We start from the raw sequence: 21,367 nt of genomic DNA, 5'->3' as shown, positions 1-21,367 counted from the left end.
ACTACCATCTAGTGGACTCTGAAGATAATGACACTGTTTCATGAAGCTTCATCGACACATCACTACCATCTAGTGGACTCTGAAGATAGAGACACTGTTTCATGAAGCTTCAACCACACATCACTACCATCTAGTGGACTCTGAAGATAATGACACTGTTTCATGAAGCTTCATCGACACATCACTACCATCTAGTGGACTCTGAAGATAGAGACACTGTTTCATGAAGCTTCAACCACACACCACTACCATCTAGTGGACTCTGAAGATAATGACACTGTTTCATGAAGCTTCATCTTTATCTTCAGAGTCCACTAGAGGGTGGTCTCAGTTGTTAATGAACTTTTCTAATGAAAAATCATTTTTTTAAAAGTGGTGGCTCCACCTACTGGCCTCTGAACAACATGACACTGAAGCTTCATGAAGCTTCACTATCTTCCAGAGGTGACCTTGAAGACAAGAGTTAAGTGAGAATAGAGACGGAGGATAAATGAGAATATTTTATTCCAGCTTCATAAATATGTGACTCACAGACAATAAGATTAATTTACACGTATGTACAGAATCCAGTGCGTTTGTACTTCAGTCCAGAGACTCGTCTCAGCAGCGGTGATGCTTCCACTTGCGCGTCGCCACGGCGATGTTGGCGTCCTTCTTGTTCCAGGGGAAGAGCTTGGTGAGCGCCAGCGTGCCGTCGGGCCGCACCGAGCCCGTCAGAACCAGCAGCTGCGCCCGGCCGGGTCGCACCAGCGCGTGGGCGCAGCGCAGGTTGATGAGCAGCCACTGCTGCAGCAGGTGGTGGGTGTCGTACGGCAGCAGGGGCCCCTGACGGATGAACTCCACACGGCCCTCCACCTCGAACTCCGGCTCCCCCAGTGGCAGGCGGCGGCGGTGCAGTTTGGCCGTCACGGCTGGAGAAGAAAGAGAGAGATTCGGGTTTAATTTAAATTGAATCTCCTTTGATGAATGATAGCGTTTAAAATACATAAACTAAACATAAAATAACAAATGAATTGGTTTATTTTAACAATTTTCGGATGAGAAGATGAAAAAGTATTGTTTTGTGTTACAGAACGTAAAAGAATAAAGTTTATTTACATGAATTAAATAAGGTTAGGTAGAACTTTATTGATCCCTCTTTTTTTTACAAATAGACACAGCAACACAGCAATTATTCATAAAAAACTAATAAAAATAAAATAAGAAAAAAATCAAAGAGAAATAAAGAGAAAGAACAAGATGATACAATCTAAGTCTAAAGATAAAGAACTTAGATCAAAGAAAAATAACAAAAATATCAAATATATCTCTAAGAAAAGACTTAAATAATAACTTGTCATTAGAAGAACATAAAAGTATTTACAGAGGCAGCAATAGTTCAAATGTAAATATGGCCTTGATTTGGTTAAATATATTTAAATAAATGAATGTTTAATGAACTCAACAAGCCTGGGACGTCACATGAGTGAAATCTCCTCAGGGGCCCCATTTTATACAGTGGCTGCAGTGAGGGGCCATCAAGACAAAAACATGGATTTGCAATAGAAAAATATATTTAAATCAAGCTTAATATTCTTAAATTACTATTTTTTTAATTTGATATGAATTCAATTTTTTCAATGTAGTTTTATATTCACACAGAAAACACAGATCCAGGACAAAAAAACGAAAACCTTGTCGTCATATTCAGAGTTAAAAGTGAATGAATAATGAAAATAAACAGTTTATATCATCAACCGTTCAGATCTGTGACGAGTCACCAGAACATCGTTCCTCAGGTTCAGGCGAAGAACAATCAAAACTCACCGAAGTCGTGCTGACAGAACGCGTCCAGGACCGACTTCATGAGCGGAGCTTCTTCCACGGACGGACAGTTCTGACAGGCGGGTCGGGGCAGACCTGGAGGGAACAACATCAGGCTTCAGTTACGGGTCGCAGAGGTCGGACCAGCACCGGAGAACCGAGGATCTCTCACCTTTGGCGAAGACGCTGAACTTGGCGTGAGGCGTCAGACACACGTCCTCCTCGGCGGGGAAGCGCTCGCAGTCCAGCGCCTCGGGCCAGGCGTGACCCTGGCACGCCAGGACGGGGGCGCAGCTGTCCCGCACCGCCACGCACAGGGAGCGACACGGCTGGATGAACCTGCAGGGGGCGAGCGTGAGTCGAGGACCAGGCGGAGGCTGAGGGTGTGTTTGTAACTCACGTGTCCAGGCAGACGGGGGCGATGAGCGAGCACAGGAAGGCCTGCGCCTGCGGGTGGCAGCCGGTCTGCAGCAGGGGCCTCCAGTCCTCGGAGCGAGGGACCACCTCGCCCTCCAGGTTGCTGTGGCCCAGGAAGTTGGGGAGACGCATCTCGGAGTAGCCCACGTCCTTGCAGACCCTCATCTGGTTGGGGATGGCGACGCAGCGGGTGGACTGGCCCATGTCGAAGGCCAGCAGGGGGGCGGCGAAGGCGAGGATGAGGACGAGGAGCATGTCGAGGCCGGTAAGTTCCTGGAGATGTTGTCGCTGCGAGTGTCGTCACTGACTCCTGCACTGAGCGGAGGCGCCTTTATACAGAGGTCGGGGGGAGCCGCCCATCGCCCCCCGACTCTTATCAAGTGCCTATCAAAGACCCTCAGACGGGTTGTTTGGAGACAAGAGACTGTTTTGTGAGACTGCAGACAGACAGCTGATGGAGGGGGGGGTTCGGGGGGGCAATCAGAGGTCTCACTGACTGACGTGTAACATCATCAAACATCGCTTTATGTGGCATTTATTTTATTTTCATCAGACAAACTTTAATTAATTACACTACGAAACTAAACTATATTCAACTTTAATACAGAAGAAAATAGAAAAATGATGAAATTAAAAACTACAACATTTAATGTAAATACTATTTAATACTTTAAATACATACAAGAATAACATATATAAAATAAAGTAATAAGGTTCATTTTGAAAAGTAACAATAACTTAAATTGGAAAAATATGAATAAAGAACTGTTCAGTTTAAATCCTCGCACAGATAAAGAAGATCCAGGGACCCCCCCGGCCCCCTAAGAACGCTGACAGCTTCTACCTGGACCTGGACCCTCGGGGTCGGACGGCGGCGCGAGGACCAGCTCGGTCCAGAGACGCAGACTGATGCCGACGTTTGTCTCTGCGACCCACAAAAGATCCCGTCAGAGCATCACAAACGTTTGTTTGGACGACTCACAACTCTGATATGGATCAGTCCACAACTTTCTCTCTTTCACACACACACACACACACACACACACACACTTTACAACCCCACCTGGTTCCAGGGCGGGCAGACGAGCCCGGGCCCCACGCGAGGGGGACTAACTGCTCATTAGAGTCACAGACCAATTTAGGGGGACAATGGTGAGGGCCCAGCGGGGGGCTCTTGTGAGGACTAATGGTCGCCCTGTAGACACTGAGTCTGAGGTTCTTCTTCCACACGACTCTCGTTTGTTGCCTTTGTCTCTCTGTTAGTGCAGACAATGGGTCGCGCTGGTCTCGCATATTCACGTCATCCAGAGACATTTGTTGATTTAAGATCAAATGATTCTTCAGCTGGAGAACGATTCACGACTTTCTCATTAGCATCGATGACTCTTTGTAAACAAATGTAACATTATTTTAGACTAAAGCTGCTCCACGACTTAAACATCGTGTGGAAAATGGATCGACTGTGAAGACGAGAGACGCTGAATAATGACTTAGATATTGTCGGTGAGAAAAACAAGATAATTTCACTAAACTTTGTGTCAAATATTAGACTTATAATCAAGAAGAAATTATTAATGTTCAAGTTATTAAATCAAATATTATCTAAACATGAATATAAACATATTTGTATTACATATAACTAAATAATTATAATGCATATACAGTACACACCCGTATAGTGTATCATTATAGATATTAAATACATACATGTATAGTATATCATTATAGATAATAAATACACACCCGTATAGTGTATCATTATAGATATTAAATACATACATGTATAGTGTATCATTATAGGTATTAAATACCTACATGTATAGTGTATCATTATAGGTATAAAATACACACGTATAGTGTATCATTATAGATATTAAAAACACACATGTATAGTGTATCATTATAGATATTAAATACATACATGTATAGCGTATCATTATAGATATTAAATACACACATGTATAGCGTATCATTATAGATATTAAATACACACATGTATAGTATATCATTATAGATATTAAATACACACATGTATAGTATATCATTATAGATATTAAAAACACACATGTATAGTGTATCATTATAGATATTAAATACATACATGTATAGTGTATCATTATAGATATTAAATACACACATGTATAGTGTATCATTATAGATATTAAATACACATGTATAGTGTATCATTATAGGTATTAAATACACACATGTATAGTGTATCATTATAGATATTAAATACACATGTATAGTGTATCATTATAGATATTAAATACACACATGTATAGTGTATCATTATAGATATTAAATACACACATGTATAGCGTATCATTATAGATATTAAATACATACATGTATAGCGTATCATTATAGATATTAAATACACACATGTATAGCGTATCATTATAGATATTAAATACACACATGTATAGTATATCATTATAGATATTAAATACACACACGTATAGTGTATCATTATAGATATTAAATACACACATGTATAGTGTATCATTATAGATATTAAATACACACGTATAGTATATCATTATAGATATTAAATACACACATGTATAGTATATCATTATAGATATTAAATACACACATGTATAGTGTATCATTATAGATATTAAATACACACATGTATAGTGTATCATTATAGATATTAAATACACACGTATAGTATATCATTATAGATATTAAATACACACATGTATAGTATATCATTATAGATATTAAATACACACATGTATAGTGTATCATTATAGATATTAAATACACACATGTATAGTGTATCATTATAGATATTAAATACACACGTATAGTATATCATTATAGATATTAAATACACACATGTATAGTATATCATTATAGATATTAAATACACACATGTATAGTGTATCATTATAGATATTAAATACACACATGTATAGTGTATCATTATAGATATTAAATACACACATGTATAGTGTATCATTATAGACATTAAATACAAAGTATCATTTTTGTAATAAATCTAAATCAGTGATTAAAAAAGTTTTTAAAAATCCATGTGAATGTATATTTTTTAATCCAAACCTGAAAGTAAGAAGGTTAATAAGTTAACAACTATGTTGGTGAAAGTATCTTCTCCGACAGGAACAGGACCACGTGTCTCATCACTCTGGCTGAGGAACCACCGCCGTCCTTGAACGTGTAACATCTGAGGTCCTCAGACTCGAGGCTTCAGACTCAGACACTTCAAAGCTCACAGACACAGACAAGTAGTGTCTCCTCCCTCGTCATTAGACTGAACCCCCGTCAGGGTCTCCGGCGGGACCGTCAGGTCTCAGCGACACGCCGTCGTCACATCCAGACTCCGGGAGCAGACGCAGCCACGCCGGCCTGCACAGACAACCTGCCCCGCTGGATGTGACGACGGAGGGACCAGATGGTTACGGAGGCGACGTCTGACCCTCACGTACTACAGTCCAGACTAAAGGACTACAGTCCAGACTAAAGGACTACAGTCCAGGACAAATACAGTCCAGGACCACTACAGTCCAGACTACAGGACTACAGTCCAGACTACAGGACTACAGTCCAGGACGACTACAGGACTACAGTCCAGGACGACTACAGTCCAGGACGACTACAGTCCAGGACCACTACAGTCCAGGACGACTACAGTCCAGGACGACTACAGTCCAGGACGACTACAGTCCAGGACCACTACAGTCCAGGACCACTACAGTCCAGGACGACTACAGTCCAGGACGACTACAGTCCAGACTACAGGACTACAGTCCAGACTACAGGACTACAGTCCAGACTACAGGACTACAGTCCAGGACGACTACAGTCCAGACTACAGGACTACAGTCCAGACTACAGGACTACAGTCCAGACTACAGGACTACAGTCCAGACTACAGGACTACAGTCCAGACTACAGTCCAGGACGACTACAGTCCAGGACGACTACAGTCCAGGACGACTACAGTCCAGGACCACTACAGTCCAGGACGACTACAGTCCAGGACCACTACAGTCCAGGACGACTACAGTCCAGGACGACTACAGTCCAGGACCACTACAGTCCAGGACCACTACAGTCCAGGACGACGCCCGGACATCAAGTGAGGCCCACACGCTTTTTTTTAACCAGTTTTTTTCCTATAAATGTGTCGTCATTACGCCGTTTTTTTTAAACCCATTCTCTTCCCATAAACGTGACAAAGACTAAGCGACACAGTGAGAACCAGATTCTTTATTAGCAACAGTTTCAAGTCCACGTCCAACAAGTGAAGATGTCGAGGGTTCAGTCGTCTGACCTCGTCTCTGCGGCGCCGCACAGCTGCAGGAACAGAAGAAATCCAGTCAGATCAGGTATTTATTATTTATATGTCATTTAATTGTCATTTAAAGACAGGTTTGCAGAAATTGTCCATGACCTTTGACCTCGACATCACTACAGAGAGTCCTACTGTACGTCAGCTGACATAACTAACATAACGAACATGACAACAAGCAGCAGACACTGTTGAGGGACTAACAAATGGATCAGAACTCCGAGCGTCTCGACGAGGACACATGGGTAAAGCTCGATCATGTGACATACCTGATGGTCTCTCATCGACGTGGGGAGGTCGCAGCCCAGGTACGCTCCGTTGATGTTGCAGTACTGCAGCAGGGCCCAGAAACACGGGTCCTGACCAAAGAACACCGTCAAGTCCAGAAGGAGGAGGAGGGGGTGACCCTCAAAAGACTCACCTTGACCAGCACGTGTGGGTTCCCGATGATGACGAGCAGAGCCTTCGGCCGCGTGACGGCCACGTTGAAGCGCTTGGGGTTGGACAGGAAGCCCAGGACGGACTGCAAGTCTCCCCTCGCCACGGAGTCGTTCGAGCGCACCTGAGCGAGGTCGTGCGCACGTGAAACTAGAACCGGCTCTGACCGGATTCTAACACTGATCTACGCAGTTCTTTAACTTGTTGTTCGACTAAAAGTCTCTTTATCTGCATTTAAACCTGTTGTTTGACTCGTTTTGATTCGGTTCCAAAATGGTACAAAAATAGAACAAAACAAATACGACGACGATGATGATTTTATTGAGCTACAAGCTCAACATTATATGAAAAACTAGGTTAAAACTAATATAATAGAAATGAAGAAGAAATGTTTGGTTATCAATGTATTTCAAACTCAGGCCAGGGAGAAAAAAGCTTATTCAACTTTGCTGACATCTAGTGGAGAACTTACAGAATGCAGCCTTGTGTAAGTAAGTCAGTAATGGTCACTATTGTCTGTTTAAAATGGATATTTAGGGGAAAGTTGCATCCCTACCGTTGACAAGATGATGACCAGGAACTCCTGACCCTGGAACTCCTCCACAGAACCCACCTTGATGTCCGACAGACCCATTATAGCCAGAAGAACACGGATCTTCTCACACTGAGGATACAGGAAACAACATGAACATGGAGCAGCGAATACATTTTCCTGAAGTTGTTTTTCTGACTTGCAATAAACTTGCAAGAATCAAGTTCATAGATTAAGGTTGAAAAAAAGTGATTCCAGGCGTCATTATTTACCATCATTCACCTTTGAACACAAAAGCTGCACTCTTACTTGTTTCCTGTAGGGGGCAATAATGCCGATGTCAGAGGGATCGACGGGTCGATAAAGCTTCTTCGTCAGTTGGCAGCAGTAGTACATGACCTGCACCGCCTCTGCTGGGTTGAACCACGACGGGTTGCAGCCTTCCCTGGTTTCATAGCCCTTGAGCAAAGCCACATGAAAAGGTTACAGACTCAGGAGCGGAGTCTCCGGCTCGGAACATTTACCCGCACACCGTGGAAAAGGATCGGGAAGCCTTTCCTAGGGAGTCTGGTCCACTGGCAGAGGGAGTCCACCACGTCTCTGCGGGCTCTGAACTTCAGCTCATCCTGGTAGAAGAGCTGGGACGGCAACTTGAGCAAGGCCTCGTGGGAGCGGTAGTTGTAGATCAGTTTAGTCACCTGGAGATATGTTGAAGTAGTTACTGCAGACTTTTATGTTCAAGAAAATATCAAGCACTCAAAAAGCTCAGCACCTCAGAAGTTCTTTGGAAATAATCTGGACATTTTTGATCTAGAATTAGAGCTGAATGATTATTAACACAAATATAATTCTTCTGGAGAAAGTGGTAACAAGTCAGCTCTGTGATTATCTCCAGGACAATGATCAATTTGAGGTGTTTCAGTCTGGTTTTAGGGAACACCACAGCACAGAGACCGCCCTGGTAAAAGTAAGTAACGACCTACTGATGGCCTCTGATCAGGGCCATGTTTCAGTTCTTGTTCTTCTAGATCTCAGTGCTGCATTTGACACTGTCGACACCAAATCCTTCTACAGAGGCTAGAAAACCATATAGGCATTCGGGGAACTGCTCAACTGGTTTAAATCTTACCTGTCGAATAGAATGCACTATTTACATGTCAACCACCTCTCATCGACACACACTAAGGTCAGCTATGGTGTCCCACAAGGTTCTGTTCTTGGTCCAATACTATTTACAATCTATATGCTCCCTAGACTTGATCAGAAGACACTCTATAAACTTTCACTGTTATGCTGATGACACCCAACTCTACTTGTCCATGAAGCCAGATGAAAGAAATCAGCTACACAACTACAGTCCTGTATTACAGATATCAAGTCCTGCATGACCAAAAACTTACTCCTACTGAACTTGGAAAAGACTGAGGTTTTACTAGTTGGTCCGCAACATCTCAGACAATCATTAACTAATGATCTTTACATAATGGACTTGCTCCTGCTACTAGCACCACTGTAAGGAATCTGGGTGTCTGCTTTGACGAGGACTTGTCATTTAACTCACACATAAAACAAATCTCACGGACTGCTTACTTCCACCTTCGTAACATTTAAAAAATCAGGCACTTCCTTCCTTTAGATGCTGCTGAGAAGCTCATCCATGCTTTTGTAACCTCCAGGCTGGACTATTGTAACTCTCTTCTGTCAGGATGTTCTAAAAAGTCTCTCAGAACTCTTCAGCTCATTCAGAACTCTGCAGCTCGTGTCCTGACTAAGACTAAGAGGCGCAAACACACCTGTGCCGTCTTCCCTACATTGGCTTCCTGTAGAATTTAGAATACAATTTAAAATCCTTCTCCTAACCTATGAAGCCTTACATGGTCAAGCACCAACATACATTAAAGATCTAATCTAAACTTACCAACCCTCTAGGACCTTACGATCCTTAAACTCTGATCTATTAGTTATACCACAAATCTCTAAATGTAGATTTGGAGCCAGGGTCTTCAGTTTTCAAGCCCCTCTGCTGTAGAGCCAACTACCGGCTTCAGTCCGGAGGGCAGACACCCTCTCTATGTTTAAAAACAATCTTAAAACCTTACTTTTCGATAAAGCCTATAACTAACTTAACTGTTTATCTTTAGCTGCTATAACTAACTTAACTGTTTATCTTAGCTGCTATAGGCTGAGAATGCTGGAGGAGTTTTAGACACCGAGCTCTGTATATCCTTCTTTTCTGCATTACATTCATCACCTGTGCAGTTTAAACACCTTTTTATTTCTCTCCCGGAGCCCCAGGTCTCCACCTCCAGAGCTGCTGCTGATCCAGGATCTTCACCACGTCATCAGATCCCGAGTTCTCTCCAGCACCTCCATGGACTCTCCTACACTCTTCTCTTTTTTTCTCACTATAATTTCCCTCACTCCTCTCCTTATCCATCTGTCTACCCCCCCATCCTTCCTCCCAGACGGTCAAAGCGGCAGGCCGTCAACAATGAGTCTGGTTCTGCTCGAGGTTTCTGCCTTCTAAAAGGAAGTTTTTCCTCGCCATAGCTCACTGTACAGTGTTTCGCTTCTTGCTCTTTTTTGAATTGCTGGGATCTATTTTTCCTTGATCAACTATAGTCTTACTTCAACTGAATAGTGTCTTGAGATAACTTTGTTATAAGACACTTTAAATAAAATAAAATTGAATTGAATAATTGCGATTATTTTTTCAATGTCCTCTTTTTTATGCTTTTTTTAAAACTAATCCAATAAATAATTAACTTTACATTAAAATGTATTTGTCTTTGATTCTCAAGATAAAGTTATGAAGTAATTTTTATGATAAAGTCAAATGAAGCAAACCTTAAAATAAAGGTTTATTTAGTTCCTCTAATGACGCTTGTAAACAAACATATTCACTGCAAACACTAAAAACTAGTGTTAAATCTAAAAGTGTGATGTAAACATATTTATGAGTCAATAATAAATCAAACAAACTTCAGAGTAAAGAAAAGTGAAAACACTAGTCAGTCATTCTTCAAGTTTTTTGTTTCTCCTGTGTTTAAATTCTTGTCGTACACAATAATATCATTTACATAATTTGAATAAGACACGTCTGGATTCAAATGAACGATGTCAGGATGTAAAGTTGTTGAAAACACTGTAGTTTGTTTCTTCTGCAATAAAATCAACTTCTTCGTGACTATATCACAAATGCCATTAATCGTTCAGCTCTATCTAGATTGTTCTTAAACAATGCATTTAATGGTGTGTCCTGCTCACCAAGTTTGGGTTGTATCCCCACTTGTGTTTGCTATAGAGGGGGTTCAACATGAGTCGTTCCAGCAGAGACACTCCCAGACCATACGCTGCTGCCAGTTTGGACTTGACCAGCGGTCCCAGCTGGAAGTGGTCTCCGGCCAAAACAATCTGCAACAAGAGCATCAGATCGATGACACGACGAGCGTGCGAGGCGTTCACCGACCTGTCCGTCTCGCTCAGACACCATACTGATGGGAATCATGGACTCTGGTTCCGTGGCCTGACCCGCCTCATCCAGAAACACGTGAGTAAAATGGCCTATTCTGTATCGAACACAACCTTTGTCAACACCTTTCATTTTCACGGATCTCATCCTTCAGGACTCACTGCAGTCCCATGTTGAGGAACATTCCGGCGCTGGAGCACGTAGTGACAACTATCCTGTAGTACGAAGCTTTACGGATGTCCTCTCCCGCTCTGGAATATGGCATCAACACTTCTGGAATAGACTGTGACGCAAAATTAAAGCAACACACTTTGTCACATTTGGACTTTTTGTTCATATATTCAGTACCGTATTTTCCGGACTATAAGTCGCTCCGGAGTACAAGTCACACCAGCCATAAAACACATAATAAAGAAGGAAAAAACATATACAAGTCGCACTGGAGTACAAGTCGCATTTTTATAATAATATAATAATTGTATGTTACATGACACAACTGAGAACCTGGTATGTTAACATAACATATGAAGAGTTATTCAGAGAACTATAGCATCAATAACTAACAAGTTTACCAAACCATCCGTGTAACTCCAAATAACTCTAATCTTCATCCTCGTGTCACTTTTAAACAACTAACTAACTCCGGAGGTAGAAGATGCTTCCTCTTCTACGTGGAAATGATCAACACAGGCCTAGAGCGCCCTCTTGTGGTTTAGTGTGAAAATAACATGTGAAATGATATACCGTTAATAATTTCGCACATAAGTCGCTCCAGAGTATAAGTCGCACCCCCGGACAAACTATGGAAAAAACTGCGACTTATAGTCCGGAAAATACAGTAATATTTTTGAACAATCACGAGTTGCTTTTATTTTAATGTTCTTTGATATGCAACAGGACAACCTGCTCAGAGAACTTTCGTAGGCTGACGTTTGAAGCAGATCTTTCTCAGTATTGATCACTAATATTCCAACTGATAACCTGATCATGTGTCTCTCCTGACTCACCCGCTCCAGTCGACTGGAAGCGTTGACTCGAGCGAAACTGCCTAAATGCATGAAGCCGCTCTGGTGAAGACGGATGCAAACGAGGTCGGCTGCGCTGTTTGACGGCGTACAGACGAGCACACGACTGCTGGTCGTGCGATGGTAAATCTGGAAGAGCAGATTTTTTAGTCAAAGCCCGTCAGGGAAACAACAACAACAATCAAACAATACTTCCAACACAATTTTGAGCGAAACGTTGATTTAAAAATTTTGATAATTACGTTAAAATTTATCAAATGGATTTAAAAAAAAAAAAAAAGTTCTTTGTTTTATCCTGTGTGTTGTTCATGTAATGTCTTGAATGCAACGGCAATTAAATTAATGGAAGTAAATGATAAAATGGTTTGTGGCTAACAAACTAATAAATACTATGAACCTGCAGTATGGCCTCGATGAGGGTGATGGTCTTGCCGGTGCCGGGGGGTCCAAATAATATGTACGGCGTGGGTCGACACTCTCCAGCCAGGATCCTCTTCACTGCCTCTCTCTGAGACGAGTTGAGGTTCGGGTTGAAGAAACGTCCTGGATCTGGGATGGGTCTGGATGGTACTCTGCCATCTTAAACATTAGATCGGCGGAAGAGTAAATCGGGGAAATACGGGCTCAACAGAACCTTTTTTTTTTTTGCTTTGGTACCTTTCGTCTGTGTAGACTTGGACTGCGTGTCCGACTTCTTGAAGCAAATATCAAGTTAAACATTTCGATAAAACTGGAAAATGTGTTCTTCTGTACGTCAGGTTCACCTCAGCGTTCTCCGTATGGTTCTGCATGTCGTCGTCGAACCACTCTCCCGTCCACTGTGGGTTCTGACGTGTCAGACCAGCAGGAAACAGAACTTGGAGAGAGGAAAAAAGAGTGAGAAAGTTCATTGTAAGTAAGTAAGTAAGTAATTTTTATTTATATAGCGCTTTTCCAGACCAGGGTCACAAAGCGCTTAAACAATCAAAACAATATTCAATAAAGTATATACTTTAAAGGTCAAGATAAAACTGATAACACAACAGTTCCAGAAAATCAAGTAAAAGCCTGAACAAATAAAAATGTCTTAAGATGTTTCTTGAAGGAGTCAGTAGATCATCAAACACAGAGAGAGAGAAGATCGTTCCAAAGTTTAGGAGCAACAGCCTGGAAGGATTCTGATGCAGTTTTGAGTCATTTATGCACTTTTTGACTAAAATGATCTTCGACTGCCGATTCACGTTATAGATTGCAGTTACAAGGTCACTCTTGAACTCCTCTTTCGCTTGTCCAAGGTTTGGTTGCAGAAGCCAGAGCAGAGGCCCAGACTTAACGGTCCACAGGCATTAACAGAACAAGTGGGAGAACGTATCTCCAGAGGATAACCTAGATTACAAGGCTCTCTTTGGTGATAAAGGAGGATGAACTAAACAGCTTATATTCTACAACTTTACAACAGTAATGTTGGCTCACTCTCCCTGAAGTGTTGGGTCAGAGCCAGTGCATGGTGACAGCGCCTCATGGTCAACCTGGAGACAGAGCAAGACTCTTCAAACGCGATCCATCGTGTGTCATTTGCCCAAATCATTTGAATAACGTTGCACCTGTTTAAAGTGAACTCCACATCCAGAGGTTCCCCGAGATATCTTCGCTGAAAGTCCGAGTTCAACCTCAGACTGAGTTCGTCATCGTTGATCTGTGACACCAGATGCAAGATTCTTATTTCTATTTATCAAAATCATGTTTTTAAATGATAGCGGTTACCTCGGTGATGTAGCTGACATACTCCAGAACTAAACTGTCCGCTTGGGATTTCTTGAGCACGACCTTGTCCCCTTGGATAGAAAAAAAGGGTGATCATTCAACCTGTATTTAGAAAGTTTAAAGAAGTCCGTCTCTGGTTTTACTGGATTAGATTTTGTTGATTTAGAATTAAACTGGATTTGTGACCGGCCCGCTCACCGATGCTCAAGCTGGGCCGACCCTCCGACAGACCCAGGACGTCCAGGTGCAGGTAACAAGATCCTTTCCTGAGCAGTGCCCCGTAGATGGTGAACTCCTGCAGCTCCTTCTCAGCATGGAGCTCCTCCAGCCAGAGCAGAGTGGAGAACCGAGCGTGCATGTTGGACGCAGACAGCACCTGAAGAAGTGAAAGATTTGCCAATCATTTTCTTTTATTGTGGGAATAATATCTTCCGTTGAAATGTGAAATCAATCACCACTGTATGATAACTTTGTCTGCGTCTCTCACCAGTGGCCGAGAATAAACCCACCTCTGCAAGACAAGGTTCAACCACCAGCACATCGCTCTTCGCTTCCATGGTGTCTCGTAGCACCTGAGGAAGCGGATATGACGGGAGGAAGTTAGGCAGCCTCCGTCGGGGGAGTCTGGAGAGAGAGAGTGGACAATGTAACATGGAACTCCCTGGCGGGGACACCAGTGAGTGGACAGCTTCATTCTCATACCGACTTCCAGATACCTATTTGCTGGTTTGGGAGCAGAGATGGCGATCACAGGAGCGTTTGTCTTTACTACAGAGGTGTGGCCGTCCTGGCGGCTGTAGGGTCCAGAGGGTCGCAGCAGCTCCTCCTCTTTGCTCCCCACCGACACTTGCAGTTTCCTCCCGATGATGAAGGAGGAGAAGTGTAGCATCAGCAGCTCTCTGCAGCTCCCTAGGCTCCTGGGAAATTAAAAAAGGGCCGTTAAAGGGTTTCGTCAAGAACTTTCCTGCAGAACTTTTTAGTAACGTTTTACCTCTTCACTGGAATCAGATCAAGTTGATCACCATAGGGATTATGTTTTTGTGTGGTCGTAGGGCTGAACGATGAATGGCATTTGTGATATAATCGCAATATTTTAAAATGCGATCATTTATCCTTATAAATGTTTAGTTATCGTCATTCGACAACATGTTTTAAAGCAGGTAGTAAATTGGTTAGAGCTAAAAAATCCAGAATTCTATCGGTTTGTTTGCTTTTCTTTCGGAAGTCATATGAAATGATGTCAAGTGTTCATCTTCTTTTCTTAGTTTAGATTCTCATAAACACAAAAAGTCTTGATTAACATCAATACATTTCTGTTAACACTTACTTTGCTTCACAAGCCACGGACACAGAAATCCTCTCTCCAGGTGCGATCTCCACCTCTACACCTTTTTTCTTCAACTCCTTCTCCGATTCTTCCTTGTTTCCATCCTGTGGCTCCGCCTCTTTATGAGTATCAGAGTTATCCTGCGTTTCTGTTCGGGTTTCTCTCGTACGTTTGGGGCCACCCACTGACACGACTGAGAACTGCTCTTCTGAGTCCCAGGCAGCGAAGTCACAATGTTTGAAGGTGCGAGTCTCTGAGCCTTCATTCCTGCTCACAAAAATGTCCATTACTAGAAATGTAAGTTCTCGCCTCCATCTGTACTGCAAGTCAGCTTCAAAAAGAAGTGTGTTATATTTTAGTGTCATAAAAGGTCATTTTAGGTGTAGATATAATGATATGTGTTTTAGATTAAATCTTCATGCCAGAATTATGATATAATGTTATAAAGCCAAACCTTCTGACCTGGTGACATAGTGTAACACTTATATGCAAGTAAATAAGTAATCTATGTCTGTAGAGCTCTTTTCTAGACTAGGGCCACAAAGCGCCTAACCAATCATTTTCAATACTCCATAAAATATATACTTGAAAGATCAAGATAACACAGAGAATAACACAGGAGTTCCAGAAAATCAAGGAAAAGCCTGCACGAATAAAAGTGTCTTAAGAGGTTTCTTGAAGGAGTCAGTAGACACTAGACTCCTACAAGTGCAGAGATGGCTCTTAAAGTAAGAACCAGAATTTTTAAGTTGATCCTGAAAGAAACTGGCAGCCAGTGAAGAGTTTGAAGGAGAAATGTGAGTTCTTCTACTAGAGCGGCTCAGAATTCTGGCTGCATAGTTTTGTATCTACTGCAGGCGAGACACATCCTTCTTGTTTAGACATGAAAAAAAACTGTCGGTGATGATTCTGGGTTGGGGTCTGAGCTACTGGCCCGAGGCATGAATTGATATTGATGGAGATTTTGTTCTTAGGCGTATTTATCAATATCGTTTGTATATTTTTTGGATTTCTCTAGATTGTCACGTAAGTTTCACTAACAAAGATACATTTCAAACAGATATGTTTGTATTGATGAATTTACCTTATTTTATGTGCATAGAAAATACCATTATTATTTGTATATCTTGCGTTTATGATGTCCCAAGAAACGATTGTCATTTTAAATGAACTCCTCAAACTGTGAAAAAGTGTGCCAAGAAGGTTTCGACTCACTGAATCCACAGCACCAACTCTCCTCTCTCCCCAATGAGCAGGTCAGGAAAACTGCCGTAGTCTGTGACCACCAGCCCTCCTTTGTTCTCCAACATGGTGGCCAGTTCTGAATCCGTCAGACATTTGGATGTGCTGTGTTCTCTTCAGTAAGGACGACATCGTTACTTTACTGGTCTGGTAGTTCCTCTCAAATGACCCGTTACCTGTCAGAGCACGGTGCCATGCACAGAGCCCTCCAGCTGTAGAGCGACTGGCTGCTCTCCACCATCACCAGGTTGACCAGGTGTCCGGCCTGAGGCTGGTAGTTTGCCGGCAGGAGTAGAGAGTCCAGGCTGAAGAACACCGTGTCGTCCACGACACCATTTCTGCCAAACATGCTGTTCACACACACCTGCGGGTAAGAAAGACGAGAATCAAAATCATGGCGCAAATACATACGAGGATGCAGAACATTTGATCGCCTACAATAAACCTTGACTTAATAAACACTTTTAAAATTATATTACACATATTGCATGTTTATGTGCACACATACATGCTAACCTGGATTTATGTGAATTTTATAGCTTTAGAACTATTCTTAAAAATCTTCCATGAGTGAATGATCTCGCCCTTTTCCAAGTAGCATTTTATTAATCTCATATTTTAATTAAAAAGACAGGACTAAGCAAAGTGAGGTGATTCCTTTAGAGGTTCTTTTTTTTACATATTAACAAACACAATTCAAACTCCAGGGGAGTTACTCATGTACTAAGGGGTTCTATGCACAAAAAACGTGCTGAGCCACTTTAAAGTCAACACTTCAAAAAATGTATCAATACTGAAAAGAGCAGAAAAAAGTACATAATTCCCACAAGGTCTGTAGGTGGCGTACTCCTGGATCAGCTGCTCAGATGCATGTCAGCCTCACTAGTCACTTTGAGATGTTCACATCAGTTACATTAACATCAATATTGATCATAAATTAACACACAGTAGTTGTAGTTACACAAGTGGATATTAAATTATTCACAAAACGTATTTATATGTTCTCAATCACAAAATTAATGATCTGTATTTATTAAGAAAACATCCATCATTTTATAATGAAAATTGTATCCGCTATTTTGCGCGATTCATTATGAGCTTGTTTTTATAATATAACAAAGAAAATTATTCTGATGCTTTAAGTAAAAAAAAAAAGTCATGAAGATTTTTGTGAAACAACATTTGATCAAAGTGAAGCTGCAGAATGAAAGCAGCTGAAGCCGTGATCACATGATCGATCTCTTTGAAAAACACATTAATACACACAGTCACAGGATTCGTTCGTTTTTATTTTATTAATGTAATAAGAACTTGCGTGTGTTGCAGTTGCGTCACACATTTATATGAAACTCAGACGATCAGATCTTCATCATCTTCATCATCTTCATCATCAATACACTTTAAGTTACTGATTTAAACTTTTATTCTTGTTAAACTCAATGCGAGACGTTTCAAATGAGCCCCTGATCGTCTGTAAATAAAGTATTTGCATTAATAACTGTGTATATAAAATATAAACATTTACACCAGAGCTCGTCTGCACTATTTAAATGTAAGTATGTTCATGTCATGTTTAAATGAACGAATATAAACAGTTAAACCAATTTATATTCATGTTTTCATTTGTTTGTTCTGATCGCAGAGAGAAAAATCACGGACTCTGGTTCATTTAAATATGATTTAAATATGTAAATGAGAGTGTGGAAAAAGACAAACAAGTCTGCCATTCATTCTACGTTTATTGGGATGTACGGAGGAAAAGTGCATAAATTCTTGTAGTGCACAGATTCATATATATGAATATTTTTGTGCTGCACCATCTTCTGGATTTCAGTTTCCGCACATATTTAGTAGGAGTATGAGGCCCCTGGTCTTTTACTATTCATTTCATTTTGTCAGTGTCCAGGTGATTTAACGACTGTGGTCGGACTTTAAACAGTTCTTGAACTAAAACCGATATTGACTGATGTACAGGTTAGTGTGAGACCAATGCTGCAAATGGATGGGATTACCTTGTCCAGGCGGCTGTAGCGTAAAGGAACCACGGACTGGACTTGTGTAGTCCAACGAGTCGGGTTGACAATGTATTTGGCTTGAACCCAGTCGCCCTTCATCGGCTCATAACCTGATGAAGGATACAAGTGGGTTCATAATTGTATCATCTCTCAGTTTAGGCAAAAACTAGTGATCATTCTCAACCACCTTCCCAAAGACAGGAGCGAGGAAAGTACGTTGTCTGGTTGATGTAGCCACCATCTCCCTCGAAGGAAGTGACTGTTCCAATGAGAGGTCGAAGCTTCGCACTCTCATCTTCCACAGTCGACTCTGATCCATCTTCCCAGCCTGCAGCGCTTTTCTCCACCTGAAAGAGGACATTTATGAACTACAAGTCTATGTATGTGAGGACTCAGATTTGAATAGAAGTAAAAAAAATAAAAATCCCATTCATTCCACAACATTATTTAAAATATACATTTATTTAATCTTGATATTGAAAAAAGAAAGCAACCTAGTTGTATGTGAAAACAACCCACCACAAAGTTGAAAAATAAGAACTTCTGTAATAAGAAGAAAATACTCAAATGCAACAGAACTTCAAGCAATAAAGACCTGAACGTTTTCTGGGTTATTTCGTTTTATTTATGTCTCTCTGTCTATCTAGCAAACTGATTTATGAGCACTTTTATAGTGTAAACACATCATTCCTCTATAGACGTAATGCACTGTAGGAGTGAGTGGCACTGTACCAAGATGGCTGCCCTGTATACACACCTCTCTAGTGGCAGCAGTCGATGTCCATGTATACACATCTATGGTTTCTTACCCTTAAAGCTCTCCACCCGCTCTCAGCTCCATCTGAATCTCTGAATGCAATACAGTTAACCACGTCTCCTTCCTTTAACATTCTTCCACTGATCACTTGTTCACTGGTGAAATACACGCAGTCGTCGATCATGCCGTAGTCGAGGCACAGCTGGGTGACCACGCCATCTCGGAGGTGGCGAATGTTCTGTGAATCTGCAGCAAAAGAATCAAAATTGTGTATTCGTTTTTTTTTCTGTAAGAAAACCTGGCATCGACAAACTCTTTAGCAGGGTTGTCTGCTTTTCATATGTGAAGAAAAAATACAGTAGAAAGTTGTTCCATTACACAGAAGGTAGAGAATTGACCTTCACGTCGATCTCCAAAGGGTAAGTTAAACATTATCATTTTTTTTATTGTGAAACAAATGACATTGATCAAGACATTTTTCTATCTCAATTTTCATGTGACAGATGGAGGGATTTAGGAATAGAAAAAACAGGAAATATCAAATCTTTAAAGTACGTATGTGTGTATTTTCCTCTTCCTGGTTACCAAAAGTGGTCAATCAGCGCGAGTCACTTTTGATCGCACGTCTGAAGAGCTGCAGGATCCAATGTTCCAAGGAACGTCAATTTGCTTTATGTATCCATTATTTTACATTTAAACAACTTAAAATGATTAACATAATTAAGCTATTTATTCTGTTGTCAAGCAAGCTTTACAATGATGCCAACCTTTTTTTAAATTGAGCAAATATTGAGCAAGTTATAGCATTTTCAAAGTCGGGTTTAACAAACGAGGAGGAGGAGGTTTAAACATAAATGAGTGCATTTTCAGGGTTTATTTTAGTCCATAATTTTGTTCAAATTTATCTCAGAAATAATATACTTGTATCACTGGAATCGTCTTCACAAGACATTTTATATGATACTGGTTTCATAAAAATCAATTAATGTTTAACATTTTACACACATACCTATTTAAAGGAGGAAAGAATGTTACTTGGGAAGGAAGAACATCTTTGAACAGTCCACACGCACCTGAGGACCCCAGTAAGAGTTCTTCTCCGTCAGCACCCACGTTCACCCACAAGGGAGAAACCACTTTGGACAAGAGCCACCGCACCGCCGTCAACATGTCCTCGACCTCCTACAACGGCACTGACGTGTTAGCAGACGTGTTAGCCACGATGCTAACATAATGCTAAAGTACGCTACATGTCGCCCGTAGAATAAGTTAGTCATTTATATTTTTTAGAGCGCATTCTTTGTTGAGGCGAAATAAAACAAACATGACGAGAATATTAATAAAAAGACATTGATTTAAATGTATGATGAAACTATGATATAACTATAATAAAACTGCTAAAATTGCTATGCTAAAGCTAAGTGGTAGCATTAGCTTTGCTAACTTGTCCGCTGCTTATCGGTCACATTCGTTCGGGTTTATTGATCCTGGTTGTGAGATTAAAACACAATATGTTGATTTAACGGTAGAATCTTGTGAAAATAAGACTCACGTTACAAAAAAGTCCACAATGACGCTGCGAATCCAACCTTCTTTAAATCCGTGCTAGCAAGAATGCTACGTGAGCTCAGGGGGCGGGGCTTGTTTGCTTGATTGGACCTTACAGGTAAGAAGAATATTTGATTTATTTATAAATATATATATATATTTGTAAGTACAACTTAAAAAACATCTAACAGGGTTACATACACCACATATACCTAACATTTATTTATATATTGAATATTGTATGTAGTAATTCACCAATTTAAACTTTATGTGCTTAAGCATTATTTAAGTAACACATTATATATGTAAGAAATTATTTATGCAATACAATATTAAAGTAAATCATTTGATAAATCGGTTACTTGTGTACATTTTTTCTACGTTATGAACTATTTTTAAAAGTGTTAGACGCTGATTTTAGACGCGATCACCACATGACGTCATTGTTGCATTAAAAAAAATCCCGATGGATTTATTAATTGAATTAAAGAAAAAAAAGAAGTTTATTACGTTTATATTCCAAAATATTAACAATTTATTTTATGTTTACCGGAAATTGTGTACGTATCAATGTTGGATACAGCAATACAGCTTACGTAAAATCACAAATTCTATTTATTTAGCTTTGAGAAATAACAATACGATGTATTTAAAATTTAAACATAAATAAATAAATCATACTAAATAAATAAAACAATTTGTAACATATTGGCGGGTTAAGGGT

The 21,367-nt window shown here is 40.7% G+C and overlaps 2 protein-coding genes across 3 annotated transcripts; both read right to left on the bottom strand.

Annotated features, from left to right (window-relative positions):
- Positions 1–579: 579 nt before the first annotated feature.
- On the bottom strand, positions 580–2,828 carry szl (sizzled). The gene is made up of 4 exons (XM_087797494.1): positions 2,204–2,828; positions 1,976–2,142; positions 1,807–1,899; positions 580–911 (listed from the first exon to the last, which is right to left on the bottom strand). Exons 1-4 carry the CDS (start codon positions 2,473–2,475, stop codon positions 601–603), a joined length of 843 nt encoding a protein of 280 aa, XP_087653620.1. The 5' UTR covers positions 2,476–2,828; the 3' UTR covers positions 580–600.
- A 3,624-nt stretch (positions 2,829–6,452) lies between these two features.
- mov10l1 (Mov10 like RNA helicase 1) lies at positions 6,453–20,689 on the bottom strand. 2 transcript variants are annotated; one of them, XM_087796905.1, is made up of 27 exons: positions 20,648–20,689; positions 20,169–20,277; positions 19,148–19,341; positions 18,526–18,685; positions 18,336–18,448; positions 16,500–16,687; positions 16,297–16,437; positions 15,082–15,348; positions 14,471–14,671; positions 14,264–14,378; positions 13,953–14,130; positions 13,755–13,825; positions 13,595–13,686; positions 13,464–13,519; positions 12,776–12,867; positions 12,669–12,705; positions 12,409–12,590; positions 11,994–12,140; positions 11,148–11,269; positions 10,984–11,083; positions 10,782–10,928; positions 8,039–8,212; positions 7,824–7,973; positions 7,539–7,646; positions 6,966–7,106; positions 6,814–6,903; positions 6,453–6,549 (listed from the first exon to the last, which is right to left on the bottom strand). In XM_087796905.1, the coding sequence occupies exons 2-27, from the start codon at positions 20,263–20,265 to the stop codon at positions 6,514–6,516; spliced, it is 3,399 nt and encodes a 1,132-aa protein (XP_087653031.1). In that variant the 5' UTR covers positions 20,266–20,277; positions 20,648–20,689; the 3' UTR covers positions 6,453–6,513. The 2 variants fall into 2 exon arrangements, with proteins under 2 accessions (XP_087653031.1, XP_087653032.1); XM_087796906.1 differs by having other exon boundaries at positions 12,669–12,702.
- Positions 20,690–21,367: the final 678 nt, after the last annotated feature.

This window comes from Callionymus lyra, chromosome 8 (assembly GCF_982586985.1).
Source record: "Callionymus lyra chromosome 8, fCalLyr1.hap1.1, whole genome shotgun sequence".
NCBI classification, from domain to species: Eukaryota; Metazoa; Chordata; class Actinopteri; order Syngnathiformes; family Callionymidae; genus Callionymus; species Callionymus lyra.
Note: the sequence above shows the minus strand (reverse complement) of the source record. Positions and strands in the feature narration are given on the sequence as shown.